The sequence below is a fragment of the Cherax quadricarinatus genome, chromosome 37 (genome assembly GCF_038502225.1).
Source record: "Cherax quadricarinatus isolate ZL_2023a chromosome 37, ASM3850222v1, whole genome shotgun sequence".
Lineage (NCBI taxonomy): Eukaryota > Metazoa > Arthropoda > Malacostraca > Decapoda > Parastacidae > Cherax > Cherax quadricarinatus.
This window is the reverse complement of record NC_091328.1, coordinates 19022376-19042772: the sequence shown is the minus strand read 5'-3', so window position 1 is coordinate 19042772 and position 20397 is coordinate 19022376. Positions and strand designations below refer to the sequence as shown.

Genomic DNA, 20397 nt, shown 5'->3' with positions numbered 1-20397 from the left:
ATTAAGAGTACTCTAAGATAGTAAATGTGGTATTATAACTGGTTAAGGTAATTAGACAAGTAATGGTTATTAAATGATGTCAAAAATGTTAAGAGTAAATTGTATTGATAGTAAAAATGGTAATTATTAATCTTAGTAAGTAATATCAATTGATAGTATTTAAAAAAATAGGTAGTAATATGGACAGAGAAAGTATCGATTCAGCTAATATTTAAGCAAACAATAGTAAATAAGAAAATTAGATAAGGTGACTTATGCTTACTAGTAAAATCACAAAATGAGGTAGTTGATTATTTAATTACTAAGAGATTGTACTACGAGATTTGAACAATAATGGCGCAAAACATACACTACATTACGTAGGCTTTTAGGTTGGACATTTAGTTATTCTCTGTAAGATCAGTATCCCTGAGAAATCGTGATAGATCATTCTCGTTCGTGATTGTGTACAGTTGACCTACATTTGTTTTCCTAACTAGAATTTTCCCATCCCGTGTGAAGCATTGGTGTATTGTGTCATTATTCTCCCGCTTAAGTTTTCTGACTCTATACAGGAGGTTCTGACGTTTTTTGGTAAGACACTCGTTTATGTATACCTCTTCCTTTACTTTAATAGATGCAATAATTAAGTCTTTTTTCCTGTCATGTGAGTGGAATCTAAGCATAACACTTTTTCTACCATGGGATCCTAGTAACCTGGCTTCTTTTATTTCTGACTCTGGTACAATAACACTTGTTTGGTCCTTTATGATCTGCAGAGTAATTTCTTTACTGTTTATTTGGTTCATATCACTGGGAAAAAGTGGACTGTTAACTATTACTGCATCCGATAGTTTATCTTGCTCAGTTTTATCTTCTTGGAGAGCAAAGTAGTCACTGAACTGGTTATCTAAGTTGTTCTTCCATTCTTTTACTGCTTCTTCAACCTTTGTATTAAGAGATATTATTTGTTGGGTATGGCTATCTATGACTGTTTGGATGGTCTTGTCACAGTTAGTCATTCCTGGTGTTGATAACTTTTGTTCAAGACTGAGGATTTTGTTCTCGAGTTGTGTCATCCTGATGTCTTGTTTTGTTAGTCTCTCTCGAAGATTCATATTTTCAATAACTAAGGTGGAGATGCATGTCTTTAGGGTATCTGGATTGTTGGTCATACCTGAGAGACTACTTGGTAGGTTGAATCCGGGGAAGAGAGGGGAGGATGGGCTGGTGGCAGCCATATTTGTTGTTACTGTTGTGGTGTCGCCTTGAGCGGTGGTGAGTGGGGTGGTTGCTGGGCCGGCGTCCTCCTGGCTACACTTGTTGAATAGTTGATTTTTCGGTGTTTTCTTGCTGGCCTTGGTGCTGTTTCCTCTTAGATTGCGCCTCATAATACTACAGGAATTGTTGTAGTTAAGAAGAAGTAGTTATACAAAGCTTGGGGTTACGTTGTTCGGCTGGCAGCGGGGTGTTGCTTTCGGTTTGTGGGCAGTCTTCCTTTGATCTCTAATATTTTCGATTTGTAGGTTTCACTGTTGACTGGCCTACAGAATTCTCCAAGGCCAATGGTATTGACGACTGGACAGACATTTTTCTTAACAAATTACTTAGACTATACAACAAACATTGTCCTATAAAAACGAAACAGATCACAAACAAACGGCTTGGTTGCCCATGGCTAACCAGCACCATTCTGAAATCCATTGATAAGAAACACCAATATGAGAAGCAATATAGACAGGGCTTAATACACAAAGATATTCTTAAACACTATTCATCAGTCCTCACCAAAGTAATAAAGAAAGCCAAACAACTATACTACTCCAGTAGATTCACTGACACAAGAGGAGATATAAAAAAGACCTGGAAAACACTCTCTCAGATTCTAGGGACCCAAAAACTGAAAAAAAAAACAAGAATATTGCCCTAACTAAACCTAATGAAACACCACTGCATCCCACTGACACAGCTAACAAGATAAACAACTTCTTCTCAACCATAGGTTCTAATCTCGCCAATAAAATCCCACGCACCAATGCCCATGCCGGGGACTACCTAGATGGGAATTTCCCAAATTCCTTCTATCTTGCTCCAACTGAGCCCATGGAAGTCACCGAGATTATAAAGTCACTTAAAAATAACTCGGGGAATCTGTCTCATGTCCCACCATTATTGTACAAGAGAGCGGCTCATGTCCTCTCGCATGCTATCTCATTACTTTTTAACAAGTCACTAGAAACTAGCACCTTCCTGAAACTACTCAAGACGGCAAGGGTTACACCAATACATAAAGGTGGTGACCCTACAGATTTAAACAACTATAGGCCAATATCAAACTTACCATTGCTATCCAAAATCTTTGAGAAACTCATGCACAGGAGACTATATTCATTTATAACGGCACAAAACATACACAACCCCTGCCAATTTGGATTCAGGAAAAATAAAAGCACTAACGATGCAATCATAAAAATGCTAGATCTGCTTTACACAGCATTGGAAAATAAGGAATATCCACTAGGAATTTTTATTGACCTAAGAAAAGCTTTTGACACAGTAGACCACGGCATCCTACTCCACAAACTTGACCATTATGGTATAAGAGGCCATGCGCTTGCATATTTCAAATCTTACCTTACTAATAGGTATCAGTATGTCACCATTAAAGACACAGCATCAACAACACAGCCACTTGATACTGGAGTTCCGCAGGGAAGTGTCCTTGGTCCCCTGCTCTTCCTCATATACATCCATGATCTTCCAAACGTATCTCAACATCTGAACCCCATTCTCTTTGCTGACGACACAACTTATGTCATCTCTCACCCTAATCTTGCCACCCTCAACACCATTGTTAATGAGGAGCTGATCAAAATATCGACTTGGATGACAGCCAATAAACTTACGCTTAACACTGACAAAACCTACTACATTATGTTTGGTAGCAGAGCAGGAGATGCGCAAATTAATATTAAGATCGACAACACTCTAATTGCCAGGCATAATGAGGGCAAATTCCTAGGCCTATACCTCGACAACAACCTGAACTTCAGCACCCATATCCAACACATAACCAAAAAAGTATCCAAAACGGTTGGGATCCTCTCCAAGATACGATACTACGTGCCGCAAACTGCCCTTCTCACACTATACCATTCACTTATATATCCATACCTCACCTATGCTATATGTGCTTGGGGTTCAACTGCAGCAACACACCTAAAGCCAATAATAACCCAACAAAAAGCCGCAGTAAGAATAATCACTAAATCCCATCCCTGGCAACACCCCCCCCACTCTTCATAGATCTAAACTTACTCCCTGTTCAGTACATCCACACTTACTACTGTGCAATCTACATCTACAGGACCTTAAATTCCAATATTAACCTTGACCTAAAACGCTTTCTTGATAGTTGCGACAGAACCCACAGGCACAATACCAGACACAAACATCTCTATGACATTCCCCGTGTCCGACTAAACCTTTACAAAAATTCAATGTATGTCAAAGGCCCTAAAATCTGGAACACCCTACCTGAAAATTCTAAAACTGCAGACACATTCATCACCTTCAAAACTACCATCAGAAAACATCTTATCTCCCTGATACACCCTGTCAACTAATAATACGAATACCACCTGGTGGTTCACACTTACATTCACTCACCCATTTGACCATAAACAGAAATATCAATCTCAATCTCAAAATAATGAATCTTAACTAGTCATAAGTTGGCCTGTGATACTCCAATACTGAAACTATGTATAGTGCCAAAACAAAAGCATTCACATTGCTAAACTCACAAACTAGTATTTAGTCACTTAGCCATAATACCAACTTACCTCATAATTTTGTAATATTTTAAACTTAAGATTTAATTTAAGTCTGCCCGAAATACCTAGCCATGCTAGGTGTTCTAGTGGTACACTCTGTAATTATTATTTTACTACATGTAAACCACACAATAATCAAATTCTGTAAACTCAGCATTGTAATCCTTATAGAGAATAAACTTTGAATTTGAATTTGAATTCTTTTTTGGGTCACCCTGCCTCGGTGGGAGACGGCCGACTTGTTGAAAAAAAAAAAAAATTATTCCTTTCATATGCCTTCACTCGATGTATATCAATTCATGACCCTTGTGGGTTTAGTGCTTCTTTTTTATGATTATAATAATTTGTAATATAACTTGCAATAATAATAATTTGTAATAATAATAGTAATAGGTAGTAGGTTGATAGACAGCAACCGCCCAGGGAGGTACTACCATCCTGCCAGGTGGCTGTGAAACAGAACCTGTAACTGTATTACATGATGGTAGGATTGCTGGTGTCTCTTTTCTGTCTCATAAACACGCTGGATAACAGGTATATCTTGCTATTTCTACTTACACTTAGGTCACACTACACAGGCAAGCACATGCATATATATGTATACATACACACATCTAGGATTTTTTCTTCTTTTTCTTAATAGCTCTTGTTCTTGTCTTTTTTTTCTCTATTGTCCATGGGAAAGTGGAAAAGAATCTTTCCTCCGTAAGCCATGCATGTCGTATGAGGCGACTAAAATGCTGGGAGCAATAGGCTAGTAACCCCTTCTCCTGTACACATTTACTTAAAATCAGAAGAAAAACTTTATAAAACTGGGATGCTTGAATGTGCGTGGATGTAGTGTGGACAATAAGGAAGAGATGATTGCTGATGTTATGAATGAAAAGAAGTTAGATGTCCTGGCCCTAAGCAAAACAAAGCTGAAGGGGGTAAGTGAGTTTCAGTGGGGAGAAATAAATGGGATTAAGTCAGGAGTAGCTGAGAGAGTTAGAGCTAAGGAAGGGGTAGCAATAATGTTGAAGGACCAGTTATGGAATGAGAAGAGGGAATATAAATGTGTAAATTCAAGGATTATGTGGAGTCTGTAGAGACAAAGAACTTTGTCCTTGGAGGCAAAGAGGGGAATGTATGAGAATACAGTTTTACCGACGCTCTTATATGGGTGTGAAGCATGGGTGATGAATGTTGCAGCGAGGAGAACGCTGGAGGCTGTGGAGATGTCATGTCTGCGGGCAATGTGTGGTGTGAATGTAATGCAGAGAATTCGTAGTTTGGAAGTTAGGAGGAGGTGCGGGATTACCAAAACTGTTGTCCAGAGGGCTGAGGAAGGGTTGTTGAGGTGGTTCGGACATGTAGAGAGAATGGAGCGAAACAGAATGACTTCAAGAGTGTATCAGTCTGTAGTGGAAGGAAGGCGGGGTAGGGGTCGGCCTAGGAAAGGTTGGAGGGAGGGGGTAAAGGAGGTTTTGTGTGCGAGGGGCTTGGACTTCCAGCGGGCATGCGTGAGCATGTTTGATGTGAGTGAATGGAGACAAATGGTTTTTAATACTTGACGTGCTGTTGGAGTGTGAGCAAAGTAACATTTATGAACAGATTCAGGGAAACCGGCAGGCCGGACTTGAGTCCTGGAGATGGGAAGTACAGTGCCTGCACTCTGAAGGAGGGGTGTTAATGTTGCAATTTAAAAACTGTAGTGTAAAGCACCCTTCTGGCAAGACAGTGATGGAGTGAATGATGGTGAAAGTTTTTCTTTTTCGGGCCACCCTGCCTTGGTGGGAATCGGCCAGTGTGTTAATAAAGAAAAAATAAATAAAATAAAATAAGGGTCAGATGTGAAAAGTAGATCATAATAAGCATGTATGCACCTGGTGAAGAGAGGAGTGTAGAGGAGAGAGAGAGATTTTGGGAGATGTTAAGCAAATGTATAGGAACCTTTGAATCAAGTGAGAGAGTAATTGTGGTAGGGGACCTAAATTCTAAAGTAGGAGAAACATTTAGAGAGGGTGTGGTAGGTAAGTTTGGGGTGCCAGGTGTAAATGATAATGGGAGCCCTTTGATTGAACTTTGTATAGAAAGGGCTTTAGTTATAAGTAATACGTATTTTAAGAAAAAGAGGATAAGTATGCAAGATATGATGTAGGGCGTAATGAGAGTAGTGTGTTGGACTATGTATTGGTAGATAAAAGACTGTTGAGTAGACTTCAGGATGTAGATGTTTATAGAGGGGCCACAGATATATCAGATCACTTTCTAGTTGTAGCTACAATGAGAGTAAAAGGTAGATGAAATACAAGGAAAATAGAAGCAGCAAGCAAGAGAGATGTGAAGGTGTATAAACTAAAAGAGGAGGCAGTTAGGGTAAGATATAAACAACTATTGGAGAATAGATGGGCTAGTGAGAGTATAGGCAATGGGGTTGAAGATGTATGGGGTAGATTTAAGAAAGTAGTGTTAGAATGTTCAGCAGAAGTTTGCGGTTACAAGAAAGTGGGTGCAGGAGGGAAGAAAAGCGATTGGTGGAATGATGATGTAAAGAGAGTAGTAAGGGAGAAAAAGTTAGTATATGAGAGGTTTTTACAAAGTAGAAGTGATACATGGAGGGAAGAGTATATGGAGAGAAAAAGAGAGGTTAAGAGAGTGGTGAAGCAATGTAAAAAGAGAGCAGATGAGAGAGTGGGTGAGATGTTATCAACAAATTTTGTTGAAAATAAGAAAAAGTTTTGGAGTGAGATTAATAAGTTGAGGAAGCCTGGGGAACAACTGGATTTGACAGTTAAAAATAGGAGAGGAGAGTTATTAAATGAAGAGTTAGAGGTATCGGGAAGTTGGAGGGAATATTTTGAGGAATTGTTAAATGTTGATGAAGATAGGGAAGCTGTGATTTCGTGTATAGGGCAAGGAGGAATAACATCTTGTAGGAGTGAGGAAGAGCCAGTTGTGAGTGTGGGGGAAGTTCGTGAGGCAGTGAGTAGAATGAAAGGGGGTAAGGCAGCTGGGATTGATGGGATAAAGATAGAAATGTTAAAAGCAGGTGGGGATATAGTTTTGGAGTGGTTTGTGCTATTGTTTAATAAATGTATGGAAGAGGGTAATGTACCTAGGGATTGGCAGAGAGCATGCATAGTTCCTTTGTATAAAGGCAAAGGGGATAAAAGAGAGTGCAAAAATTATAGGGGAAGAAGTCTGTTGAGTCCTAGGTAGTAGGTTGGTAGACAGCAACTGCCCAGGGAGGTACTACCGTCCTGCCATGTGAGTGTAAAACGGAAGCCTGTAATTGTTGTACATGATGGTAGGATTGCTGGTGTCCTTTTTTCTGTCTCATAAACATGAAAGATTTCAGGTATGTCTTGCTACTTCTACTTACACTTAGGTCACACTACACATACATGTATAAATATATATACACCCCCTCTTTGTTTTCTTCTATTTTCTTTCTAGTTTTTGTTCTTGTTTATTTCCTCTTACCTCCATGGGGAAGTGGAACAGAATTCTTCCTCTGTAAGCCATGCGTGTTGTAAGAGGCGACCAAAATGCCGGGAGCAAGGGGCTAGTAACCTCTTCTCCTGCATGTATTACTGAATGTAAAAGGAGAAACTTTCGTTTTTTCTTTTGGGCCACCCTGCCTCGGTGGGATACGGCCGGTGTGTTGAAAGAAAGAGTCTGTTGAGTATACCTGGTAAAGTGTATGGTAGAGTTATTATTGAAAGAATTAAGAGTACGAGAGAGAGTAGGATAGCAGATGAACAAGGAGGCTTCAGGAAAGGTAGGGGGTGTGTAAACCAAGTGTTTATAGTGAAACATATAGGTGAACAGTACAGTGGACCCCCGATTAACGATATTTTTTCATTCCAGAAGTATGTTCAGGTGCCAGTACTGACCGAATTTGTTCCCATAAGGAATATTGTGAAGTAGATTAGTCCATTTCAGACCCCAAAACATACACGTACAAACGCACTTATATAAATACACTTACATAATTGGTCACAGTAGGAGGTGATCGTTAAGCGGGGGTCAACTGTATTTAGATAAGGGTAAAGGGGTTTTTGTGACATTTATGGATTTAGAAAAGGCATATGACAGGGTGGCAATGTGGCAGATGTTGCAGGTGTATGGTATAGGAGGTAGGTTACTGAAAGCAGTGAAGAGTTTTTACAAGGGTAGTGAGGTTCAAGTTAGAGTATGTAGGAGAGAGGGAGATTATTTCCCAGTAAAAGTAGGCCTTAGACAAGGATGTGTGATGTCCTTGTGGTTGTTCAATATATTTATAGATGGGGTTGTAAGAGAAGTGAATGCTAGGGTCTTGGCGTGAGGTGTGGAGTTAAAAGATAAAGAATCAAACACAGAGTAGGAGTTATCACAGTTGCTCTTTGCTGATGACACTGTGCTTTTGGGAGATTCTGAAGAGAAGTTGCAGAGGTTGGTGGATGAATTTGGTAGGGTATGTAAAAGAAGAAAATTAAAAGTGAATATAGGAAAGAGTAAGGTTATGAGGATAAAAAGATTAGGTGACGAAAGACTGGATATCAGATTGGAGGGAGAGAGTATGGAGGAGGTGAATGTATTCAGATATTTAGGAGTGGACGTGTCAGCAGATGGGTCTATGAAGGATGAGGTGAATCACAGAATTGATGAGGGGAAAAGGGTGAGTGGTACACTTTGGAGTCTGTGGAACAAAGAAGCAAAAAGGGGAATGTATGAGAGTATAGTTGTACCAACACTCTTGTATGGGTGTGAAGCATGGGTGATGAATGTTACAACGAGGAGAAGGCTGGAGGCAGTGGAGATGTCATGTCTGAGGGCAATGTGTGGTGTGAATATAATGCAGAGAATTCATAGTTTGGAAATTAGGAGAAGGTGTGGGATTACCAAAACCATTATCCAGAGGGTTGAGGAGGGGTTGTTGAGGTGGTTTGGACATAGAGAGAATGAAACAAAACAGAATGACTTTGAGAGTGCATAAATCTGTAGTGGAGGGAAGGCGAGGTAGGGGTCAGCCTAGGAAGGGTTGGAGGGAGGGGGTAAAGGAGGTTTTTTGTGTGAGGGGCTTGGACTTCCAGCAAGCGTGCATGAGCGTATTTGATAGTGAATGGAGACAAATAGTTTATAATACATGACATGCTGTTGGAGTGTGAGCAAAGTAACATTTATGAAGGAATTCAGGGAAACCGGCAGAAGTACAGTGTCTACACTCTGAAGGAGGGGTGTTAATGTTGCAGTTTTATTACTGTAGTGTAAAGCACCCCTCTGGCAAAACGGTGATGGAGTGAATGATGATGAAAGTTTTTCTTTTTCAGGCCACCCTGGCTTGGTGGGAATTGGCTGATGTGTTAATAAAAAAAAATAATAATAATTTGTCACAGCATCATTCCTTCTAAAAATTACATGAGAATGGAAGTGTTGGTCTTTATTTATTCTATTTACCACTGTGGAGACAACTTGTACACAATGTAAGGTGTTTGTATGAATTTTTATGAACCATAACCAGACACATCATCTGTTTGTTTACATAGTGGGTGGGATGGCCAGGTTGGCATCCCTACACTACCCTACCTACCACACGACTTTCTACAAATAAATACTTTTAACCTTTAACCCTACATTAAGACTACAAATATTTTAAGGTAAGTAATGAGTGTACTGTATATGCATTTTATCTCTCTATAGTGCTTTAAGCATCGTTGTAGTATATTATATGTATGTGGGGTGGCCAGGAGGGCTACCACACCTAACTTCTTACAGTAAATACTACTCACCTTTTACCCTACATTAAGACTGCAAATATTTTGAGGTAAATAATGAGTGTACTGTGTGTGTATTTTACTTCTTTATTGTTTTTAATGCCTAGTTCTATTGCTAACTTAATATATGTTACTGTAAACTTGTTATCTGGCATTTACAGTGGACCCTCGTTTTTCGTAAGGCTCGAAATTCGTAATTTTCGAAAATAGTAACATTTTTTTTATCAAAACACTGACTCGAAAATCATTGTTTGACTCTCAAATAGTTGTTTGTCTCAGGCGTGTATGCACAGCCCCAAGTGGCCTCACACTCCATTCCCAGCCAGTGTGCCATTGTTTATCAGTGAGTGAGGATGATCCCACGAGTTCGTATAATACATTTCATAGTATTCCATTCGTTTTAGTGCTTGCAACTGCTAAATGAGCCACCATGGCTCCAAAGAAAGCTTCTAGTGCCAGCCCTTTGGTAAAGAATGTGAGAAACACACATAATTTAAGAAAAAGTTTGTAGAAAAATACAAAAGTGGTAGTGGTAGTGGTAACAGTTGTGGTAGTGATGGTGGTAGAGAATGGTAGCAGTTGTGATAGTGGTAGAGGGTGGTACTGATGGTGGTAGAGGGTGGTAACAGTTGTGATAGTGGTAGAGGGTGGTAGTGGTTGTGATGGTGGTAGAGGGTGCCTTCTTCAGTGATTCTACTAACTCCTCCGATGTTGTTGGAGTTATATAGGGCTACAGAAAACACCACCGCCTCAGCTGCTGCTTCACCACCATTATGGACGGCTTATGCTCTCAGTGGCCCTTATACACCCAACAACAACACAGCACCTCTTGTGACACACATAATGACTTACTTTATTAATTCTAGAGTACATTCCATGTTTCTATGTTATTAATATTGTTTATTATGTCATATTAGTTGAATTGTGATAGATAAATAAGCTGTAGAGTTGAGATTAGTGTCATATTCTCCAACAATAAACTTGCCTCCCCTCCCTCTGCCCTGTCTGCCATACACCAACAAGAGTCTTCAATAATGGTAAGTGTGATGTTAAATGTTCATTTATACATTTTATTAGTGCTTTACATTTATTTGGCATTCTTTTCTGCATGTAAATCTTTATTTAAGCTAGGGAAGTGACCCCCTGAAGTGACCTAGAGTCCTCATGGAGGGGGATTCCCCTTCCAAACAATAACCTCTCTTCCCTCTCTCCTGTCTTCCATTCATCAGCAACAGCCTTCAATAAAGGTAACTGTCATGGTGAATGTTCATTCTTTTGTGCATGTAAATCTATCTTTAAGGTAAAAAAAAAAAATTTTTTTTGATACTTCTGGGTGTCTGGAACGAATTAATTGGATTTACATTATTTCTTATGGGGAAAATGGATTTGCAAATCGTCAGTTTCGATAATAGTCGCACTCTCTGGAACGAATTAATTACGAAAAACGAGGGTCCACTGTATATGCATATATAAGTGGAAAAAATGGTGTTCTGCTTTCCGGCAGTAGCCTGAAATCTAACCTACCATATAAGTGGGGCCCTATTGTACTGTATGACCCTGAAAATTGTGAGTGTACAGGAGAATATGTGAAGGGCTTGTATGTTCAGTAGTTCTGAGATATTGATAGATTAGTTAGCCGAGATGTAAAAATACTAATAGGCCTTTAAAGTATGCAATATCTGCTAGCTTTTTTTTTTTGTTTTGTTTTCCTGTATATTGGTACAGTGAACCCCTGGATTACGATGTTATCAGATTACGTAAAATTCGGATTAAGTAACGTTTTTGCATCGAAATATTAGCTCGGGTTAAGGTTAACCCTTTGACTGTTTCGGTCGTATATATACATCTTACGAGCCACAGTGTTTGACGTATTAATACGCATAAATTCTAGCGGCTTCAAATCAAGCAGGCGAAAGCTGGTAGGCCCACATGTGAAAGAATGGTTCTGTGTGGTCAGTGTGCACCATATAAAAAAAATCGGAGAGCCAGTGGTGCATTGTGGGAATGCCTTTTTTTTTTTTTTTTTTGAAGATTCTTCGACACTAGGAGACACTTCAGAATTTAGGATTGCGACAGTTAAAGGGTTAATGACAAAAAACTCAGTTAAAGTCATTCGCCCCAAGCGTGTCCGTGCAGCCTGAGTGGCCCAGCCACTCCATGTACAGCCAGTGTGCCATTGTTTACAAGCCAGTGAGAATGATTCCACGCGTACATGCGATACATTTTGTATTATTCCATTGTTTTTAGTGCTTGTAACTGCTAAATAAGCCACCATGGGCCCAAAGAAAGCTTCTAGTGCCAGCCCTGTGGTAAAGAGGGTGAGAAATACTATTGAATTCAAGAAAGAGATCATCACAAAATACGAAAGTGGAGTGCGCGTCTCTGAGCTGGCCAGGTTGTATAACAAACCCCATACAACCATCGCTATTATCGTGGCCTAGAAAAAGGCAATCAAGGAAGCTGTTGTTGCGAAAGGTGGAAATATGCTTACAAAACAGAGATTGCAAATGCTCGAAGATGTGGAGAGATTGTTGTTGGTGTGGATCAACAAGAAACAATTATCAGGAGATAGTGTTTTGCAGTCACTTATATGTGAGAAGGCAAGGCAGTTGCATAATGATCTCGTTAAGAAAATGCCTGAAACTAGTGCTGATATTGATGAATTTAAGGCCAGCAAAGGCTGGTTTGAGAGATTTAAGAATTGTAGTGGCATACACAGTGTGATAAAGCATGGTGAGGCTGCCAGTTCTGACAAAAAAGTGGCTGAAAAATATGTGCAGGAATTTAAGGGGTACATAGAGGCTGAACAACTAAAACCCCAACAAGTGTTCAATTGTGACGAAACAGGCCTGTTTTGGAAGAAAATGCCAAACAGGACTTACATTACTCAGGAGGAAAAGGCATGCCCAAGACACAAGCCTATGAAAGACAGGCTAACTCTCATGTTTTGTAGTAATGCTAGTGGGGATTGCAAAGTGAAGCTTACTCGTGTATCACTGAAACTCCCAGAGTGTTCAAGAAAAAAAGTGTCATCAACACTAAATTGTGTGTGATGTGGAGAGCATATTCTATGATTGGTTCCATGATGTGCTTGGCCCCACTGTGAAAAAATACCTCCTGGAAAAGAGATTGGAACTTAAGTGAATCCTGGTATTAGACAGTGCTCCTGCTCATCCTCCAGACTTGGAAGAGCAAATGGTGCTGGAGTTTAGTTTCATAAAAGTCATGTTTTTTGCCTCCTAACACCACTCCTCCAGCCCATGGACCAGCAGGTCATTTCAAATTTCAAAAAACTGTACACCAAAGCAGTGTTTCAAAAGTGCTTTGAAGTGACCTCAGACACTGAACTGACCCTAAGAGAGTTCTGGAAAGATCACTTCAGTATCCTCAGTTGCATAAACTTTATAGGTAAGGCTTGGGAGGGAGTGACTTACAGGACTTTGAACTCTGCTTGAAGAAAATTGTGGCCAGAATATGTACAAGAGAGGGATTTTGAAGAGTTTGGGGTTGACCCTGAGGAGCCTATGCCAGTTGTGGAATCTATTGCGGCACTGGGGAAGTCTATGGGGTTGGAGGTCAGTGGCAAGGATGTGGAAGAGTTGGTGGAGGACAATGATTAAGAGCTAACCTCTACAGGGCTGCAAGAGCTTGAGGTGCAACACCAACAGACCATAGCTCAGGAATTTCCTTCAGAGGAGGAGGAGGAAGAGAGATGAAGGAAGTTGCCTTCTTCAAAAGTTAAGGACATTTGTAGATTGAAGTGCAAACTTTTATGGATGAACATCACCCTGACACAGCTGTTGTAGGCCATGCTGGCAACATCTATAATGACAATGTTGTGTCCCATTTTAGGGAAATCTTAAAGAGATGCCAGAAACAGAGTTCTCTGGACAGATTTTTGGTGTGACAGGGGTCCAGTGACTCAAGTTGGTCCTAGTGCCATTAAAAAGCAAAGAAGGGAATTAACCCCTGAAAAGGACTTGCTACCTGAGGTCTTTATGGAAGAGGATTCCCCTTCCGAACAATAATACACCTCCATCTTCTCCCCTCCTCCTGTCTCATCACTCATCAGTTTTATTTATTTATTTATTTATTTCCAATTTGAGCACACAGAGGTACAAAAAAATACAGATAAGAGCAGCATGCCAAAGCCACTTATACTATGCATAGCATTACAGGCTGGCTTAAAATTAACTTAAGATTAACTAAGCAATGATGAAATCAGTGATAAAACATTAATGTAAACAAATTACTATAAAGCAAAAGTGAGTATTACAAAGACAGGTCATATGGTTGCATTCAGTCATATGAAGGATTCTGTTAGGTAGTGTATTTAAAAAATAATAAAGTTAGATTCGGTTTTAGGTTTAACATTTATGTGATATAATTGTGAGAAACATTTAAGATATACAATTTATAAGGTTCAGTTATTCAGTATTTATTTGGTTTTGGGTGAGTAAGTGATCTTTGAGAAGAGACTTGAATTTATAAACAGGTAGTGTTTTTTTTATATTTACAGGTAATGAATTCCAGATTTTAGGGCCTTTTATGTGCATTGACTTTTTGCATAGTGTGAGATGGACACGAGGAACATCAAAGAGTGATCTGTGCCTTGTGTTATGGTCATGTGTTCTGTTGAGGTTGGCAAGGAGATGTTTGAGGGGAGGGTTAATATCAGAGTTAAGTGTTCTATGTATGTAATAGGTGCAGTAATAAGTATGGATGTTTTGTATGGTGAGTAGGTTTAGTGTATTGAATATTGGTGGAGTGTGCTGCCTGTAGTGAGAATTTGTTATCATTCTAACTGCAGCCTTTTGTTGGGTAATTAGTGGTCTGAGATGGTTAATTGTTGTTGAGCCCCATGCACAAATTCCATAGGTGAGATAGGGGTAAATAAGAGAGTGATATAGGGCCAGGAGGGCTGACTGTGGAACATAGTACCGTATCTTCGATAGTATGCCTACAGTCTTGGAAATTTTCTTAGAAATTTGTTGTATATGTGTATGAAATTTGAGTCTATTATCAAGGTGGATACCTAAGAATTTTCCCTCTGTTAGTTTTGTGATAGGTGATCCGTTTATCATTATGTTAAGAGGGACATCTGTAGCTCTGTTACCAAACTGAATGAAGTAGGTTTTGTCAATGTTTAGTGTAAGTTTGTTAGTCCTCATCCAGGTAGATATTTTCTGTAATTCGGTATTTACAGTATTGGCTAGCGTGACTGGGCTCGGGTGAGAGAAGACGTATGTAGTGTCATCTGCAAATAGTGTGGGTTTGAGTAATTGCGAAGCATTTGGAAGGTCATTTATGTATAGGAGAAAGAGAAGAGGGCCAAGGACACTTCCCTGTGGGACACCAACTGTAATTGGTTGCGCAGAAGAGTTTGCCCCATTTGCGTACACATATTGGCTTCTGTTGCTGAGGTATGACTTGAGGTAGTTGAGGGAGTGCCCTCTTATACCATAGTGTGACAATTTTACGTGGAGCAAGTCATGGTCAACTGTATCAAAAGCTTTACGTAAGTCAATGAAGATCCCCAGTGGGACTTCTTTTTTCTCTATTGCAGTGTATATATGTTCTAGCATGTGTATAATAGCATCATTAGTATTTTTATTTGGCCTGAATCCAAATTGGCAGGGGTTGAGTATGTTTTGGGATATAAGGTAGGAGTAGATTCGTTTATGAATTAATTTTTCGAAGATTTTTGAGAGAGGGTGTAAGTTGGATATTGGCCTATAGTTATTCAACTCTGTTTGGTCTCCTCCTTTGTGGATCGGGGTGACCCTTGCTATTTTGAGTACTGTAGGGAAGGTGGAGGATTCAATGGATTTGTTAAAGAGTGTTGCAATGATTGGTGATAGCACTTGTGACACTTTTTTGTATATAAAGGGTGGTAAGGTATTTAAATCTCCTGCCTTGTTTTTTAGTGCGTTGATAATAAGGGAGACTTCGTATGGGTTAGTCGGAGCTAGGAACAGTGTGTTCGGGTAGTTGCCAGTGAGGTAGTCATTTGGTGGGGTATCTGAGCTTGGGATTTTATTGGCAAGGTTTTGTCCTATAGTGGAGAAGAAATCATTGAGTCTGTTTGCTGTTTCTGTTGGTGGGAGTTGGGGTTCATCTGATTTTGCTAATTTTATTTCGCTATTTCGTGATATCTTTTTTGTTCCCAGAATTTCTGATAGGGTTTTCCAGGTCTTTTTTATATCACCTCGTAAGTTGGATAATCTGTTCTCATAATACAATTTTTTTGCCCTTCTTATCAGGCTGGTTAGGATTGACGAGTAATGTTTTGTTTGGTCTCTGGTTATGTGACCCATTCTATACTGTTTTTCATATTGGTGTTTTGTATTTATGGATTTGAGAATGCTGGGTGTTAGCCAGGGACTGTTCAGTCTCTTTGCTGTCATCTGTTTAGTTTTTTTAGGGCAGTGCTTGTTATAGAGGTATTGGGTTTTTTTTAGAAAATTATTAATACATTCATCAATATCTGTATAGATTTCTAGCTCAGTGTGCCAATCAATGTTTGCTATTGCTGTTGTGAAGTTATTAATGGCTGCCTCATTGTGAAGTCTGAAGGTGACTTTAGTAGTGTCTTGGGGTAGTTTACCAAGAGTTGTTATGAGGAAAGTAGGGTAGTGGTCTGTGGTATTATCTGTAATTATGCCTGATTTTAAAGGGGATATGGTGTTGGTCCAGATGTGGTCAAGTAGGGAACCACTAGTCTCTGTAACTCTTGTAGGTTTTGTTATTGTTGGTAGTAACATACAGTTACTCATTGTGTTTGTGAATTCAGTAACGTGTGGGTCATTCAATAAAGGTAGGTGTCATTTTAGTATTGTTTATTCTGTACGTCTCATTGTGTTCTGTGTAGGAAAATGTATATTTCATGTGAAAAAAATTTGTTTAATACTCTTGGATGTCTGGAATGGATTAATTGGATTTCAATTAATTCGTATTACGACAGATTGAGCTAAAGACACACACTCTGGAACAGATTAATGTCATAATCCGGGGGTCCACTGTATGTGTTGAAGCTAAATGTTTTGTCTTTGTGTAGGCCTAGATAATTGCTTCTTTGCTACCAGAGGGGGCATTATTAATTTTGAGATCTATTTTTACCATATATTTAATGCCTTTGACCTGGGTTTTTCATATAATGCATTCACCATGATAACTTCATTGCCTTATACATGCTTAAAAAGTATGCATAAGATCCTATGTGACACTTTCGCTGTACAGTTTATTTCCATGAAAGAGAATCCATATTACTATAGATTCAAGTCATTAGTAAATCTAAGTTAGAAAGAAGCATATATAAAAGTAGCCAGTGGATTTTCAACAACCTCATAACAATATTATTAGTGACACAGGTATTATATTCAGTTTTTATCAATTAATACTACACTGTAGAATAACTTCTGTTTTTTATGACCATTAGTTAATCTCTGTATCCAGGCAAATATGTGGTTTTTCTTTGGTTTAGGTATCAGTCGATCAAGTCTGCCAACTGGCACTAAAGGCTTTGGAGGAACAGAAGGCTTCATGGCTCCTGAGATGATGAGACATAATGGAGAAGAAGAGTACACTGAGAAGGTAAACCCCCACAATTGTAATATTGATTTTAAATTTAGTATTTCCTCTGTGAATGTGGTGGAGAAAAAAAGTTAATTTGGCTTTATAATTTTATATTTTTAACTTAATTCTCACATAGATGAAGTGCCACAAACACAGCTCAAAAAGCATTCTTTCGTATGTACGCTTTTTAATGATTATGATATTGTGGATATACACTTGTATTTCCCATATTTCTTCATTTTTATACCAGTTTGAGATAAGTGTGAATGGTGGTGAAAGTGTTTCTTTCTTGGGTCACCCTGCTTCAGTGGAAGACGGCCAGTACATTAAAAAAAAAAAGTATGATCTTTTTTCTCTTTCATCTTTCTACTTCTTCATTTTAAATGCTTATGTTGCAGTTATCAGTAGTCATTCTATGGATCTCACATGGTAAACTACATGGTAGGGAGGGAGGTGCATATTGCACTTTCCTCCCTACCATCCATCTCATGTTGTTATTAACCCCTAAACGGTCCAAACGTGTATATATGTTCTCTCGCCAGGCGCCCCGAATATTTTGAAAAAAAAAAATCGTTTTTTTGTATAGAAAGAAAGAGCACTTTTTTTTTTAAGTGTTATAGGATTAAAAAAAAATTTAGGGTCAGTACTTACCAAGATATGAGGCCGCGAAGTTGGTACTTGGCGATCACTGACAGCAACATGGAGCACTGCTGCTTGCAGAAATTCTACATCTTTACCATTATTTTTCCATTTTTTTTTTTTATTTTCTTGGTTTTCTTGATATGATAATTATGTTTTATAGTAAATCTTTGGATTTCAATGCCATTTGTTGTTTATACACCAATATTATATACAAAATTATCATCACATTGTCATAAACACACATGTACACACTGACAGGTGATTTTGCACACCTGGCTGAATCACATTCTATTTTTTTTTTCAACAAACTGGCCATATCCCACCAAGGCAGGGTGGCCCAAAAAGAAAAACGAAAGTTTCTCTTTTTAAATTTAGTAATTTATACAAGAGAAGGGTTTACTAGGCCCTTGTCACATTCTATTATCTACAACTATATACAAGTATTTACATGTCCCACTTATGTTTCTAGAATTCCATGATTGTAACTCTATGAAGCATGGATTCATACAGAGTGCCACCCCACACTGGTGACACATGAATTATGTGTCCTTCCACTGTTGGGGTTGTTTTCTGGTGGTAGCCCACACAACACACTTTTTCTTGGAATCCTTCTTTGGGGTAGGTGGTATTGGTACCAGACAGTGACAGTTAGGGATGATTCGGTCTGGCACTCACCCCACTGGCTGTGGTTGTGGGACAAGTCGCTGTTGAGGGGTAGGTACAAGTGTGGTACCATACTTTCTTGCTATCTGTTGTGCAATATTCAGAGAGAATTCTGCAAAGCGTTGTCATTTTCCAGTCTTTATTTTATACATATTGAATGCATTGAGAACTGCAATGTCTACAAGGTGAAAAAACAGTTTTATATACTACTTGCGACTCCTACGTACACAGTCAGTGAACCCTATCATCATGTCACACTTGTCAACTAGTCACATATTGTTTGAATAGTCCACGACAGCAGCTGGCTTTACAATGCGTTCATTGGTCTCCCTGTTCACTTTGTCTGTTTGTACCATCTCATTTCTGCGGATGTGTGACAGCAATGTCACATTCTGTTTGTCATGCTATGTCAGTGCCATGATGTCATTAGCATGAAACACTTGCACTGCACCTTCAACACTGCCTCCACTGAACCTTGGCATATGTTTTCTATTCCTTCTCACTGTTCCATATATATCAGTATTGTATACCAGTTGTCTGTGTATAATGTATGGCCCTTGCCAAGGTATGGTTCCATCATCCTGTGAACAACATCACCGGAAATGCCCAACATCCATCTGTCATCATCGAGTGTGTTTCTCCCGGTGTATACATTGACATCCAACACAAGACCACTCTCACAGTCTCGCACAACAAAAAGTTTTATACCAAAGTGATTACGTTTGCTCAGTATATATTGCTTGAATGACAGGCGTCCCTTGAACAGAATCAAGGACTCATCAACAACAGTGTTCTTGAAAGGATAAAAAGTATGCACTGAATTTCTGTTTCAAATACATAAACACTTCCTGGATTTTGTATAGAAGGTCATTTCTGTTTGGCGTATTCCTGTCCGAGAAGTGCAACATTCATAGCAAGAGAGTGAATCTGTTGCAGGGAAGGAGATCATGGAAGACTGGAGTACTGATGAAGTGGTCTGTGGGCCAGTAGTTACGTATATTGTTCTTATAGGTATGTGGCATAAGCATGACAGTGACAAGGAATAAATACATTTCAGCCACTGTTGTCTTTCCACCTGTGCACCTCTTCAAGGGAGGCTCCTTGGCATGGTGAAGAGGCTCTTGGTCTGAGGAATTAGACCTGTCGGTCTACTTCCTCAGACCGAACTTAATTACCCCCCAATCCCCCATTCCCTATCCCATCCTCCCCTTTTTCCTTTCCTCCTCCTCCTCCCCACCCCTCCCTTTTGCCCTTCCTTTTTGGCCTTTTTTTTTTTCTTTTTTCCACAGGCACGCTAGTTCCTAGGTAGGGGAAAGGGTACCGGGGTCCATCCCATTCCGTTGAGGTTCTTGGCGGTGGCGTAGTTTGCCGTGGAATCTGGATTGCTTGGGGATGTCCTGATCCCTCTCCGGTATCCTGGAGGGGTGGCTTTGGGTGTCTCTCGGGCGACGGGTGTATCTCTGGAAGCCACCTTTCGGATTCCGAGGGTGGTGGCCGAAGGAGGTATGCTTTGTGGCGGATTTCCGGCCGCCCTCTCTTTTGTCCACCAAGGTAGCTCGGCAGATGTGAGGTTGCTATCCTGGATTGCCGGTTTACTGGCATGATGGGTAGGGTATGGCACGGGTTCCATGCTGCATCTGCGCTACTTGCGGTGCTGAGGTCCTCTTGGGCGCGGAGGGAGATTTCTGGCCCTTTCATTCTTCCTAGGAACTATCCCTCCCCGGTCCCCCCTTTTTTTATTCTTTTTTTTTTTATTTTTATTTTCTTTTCTTCTTTCTTTTTTTTTATTAAAAACAAAAAGAAAGAAGTAACCTAATCATGGCAGCCCTAGTCCATGAACCTGCTACCCCCGGGCCCCTTCTTGATACCGCACCCCGTTCTGACCCCGCCTCGTCTTTGGACCACTCTTCGGACACTCCTCATGCCTCTGTACCTCTTGCCGGTGCTGTTTCCTCACCCGCTTC

At 39.7% G+C, this 20397-nt stretch overlaps 1 protein-coding gene across 1 annotated transcript in view; it reads left to right on the top strand.

Annotated features, from left to right (window-relative positions):
* Positions 1 to 20397, top strand: part of Lrrk (Leucine-rich repeat kinase) — a 1005461-nt gene that overhangs the window by 939033 nt on the left and 46031 nt on the right. Inside the window, exon 47 of the mRNA XM_070091737.1 lies at positions 17037 to 17146. Within this exon, the coding sequence (XP_069947838.1) occupies positions 17037 to 17146 (110 nt within the window). The remainder of the gene's footprint in view (positions 1 to 17036; positions 17147 to 20397) is intronic.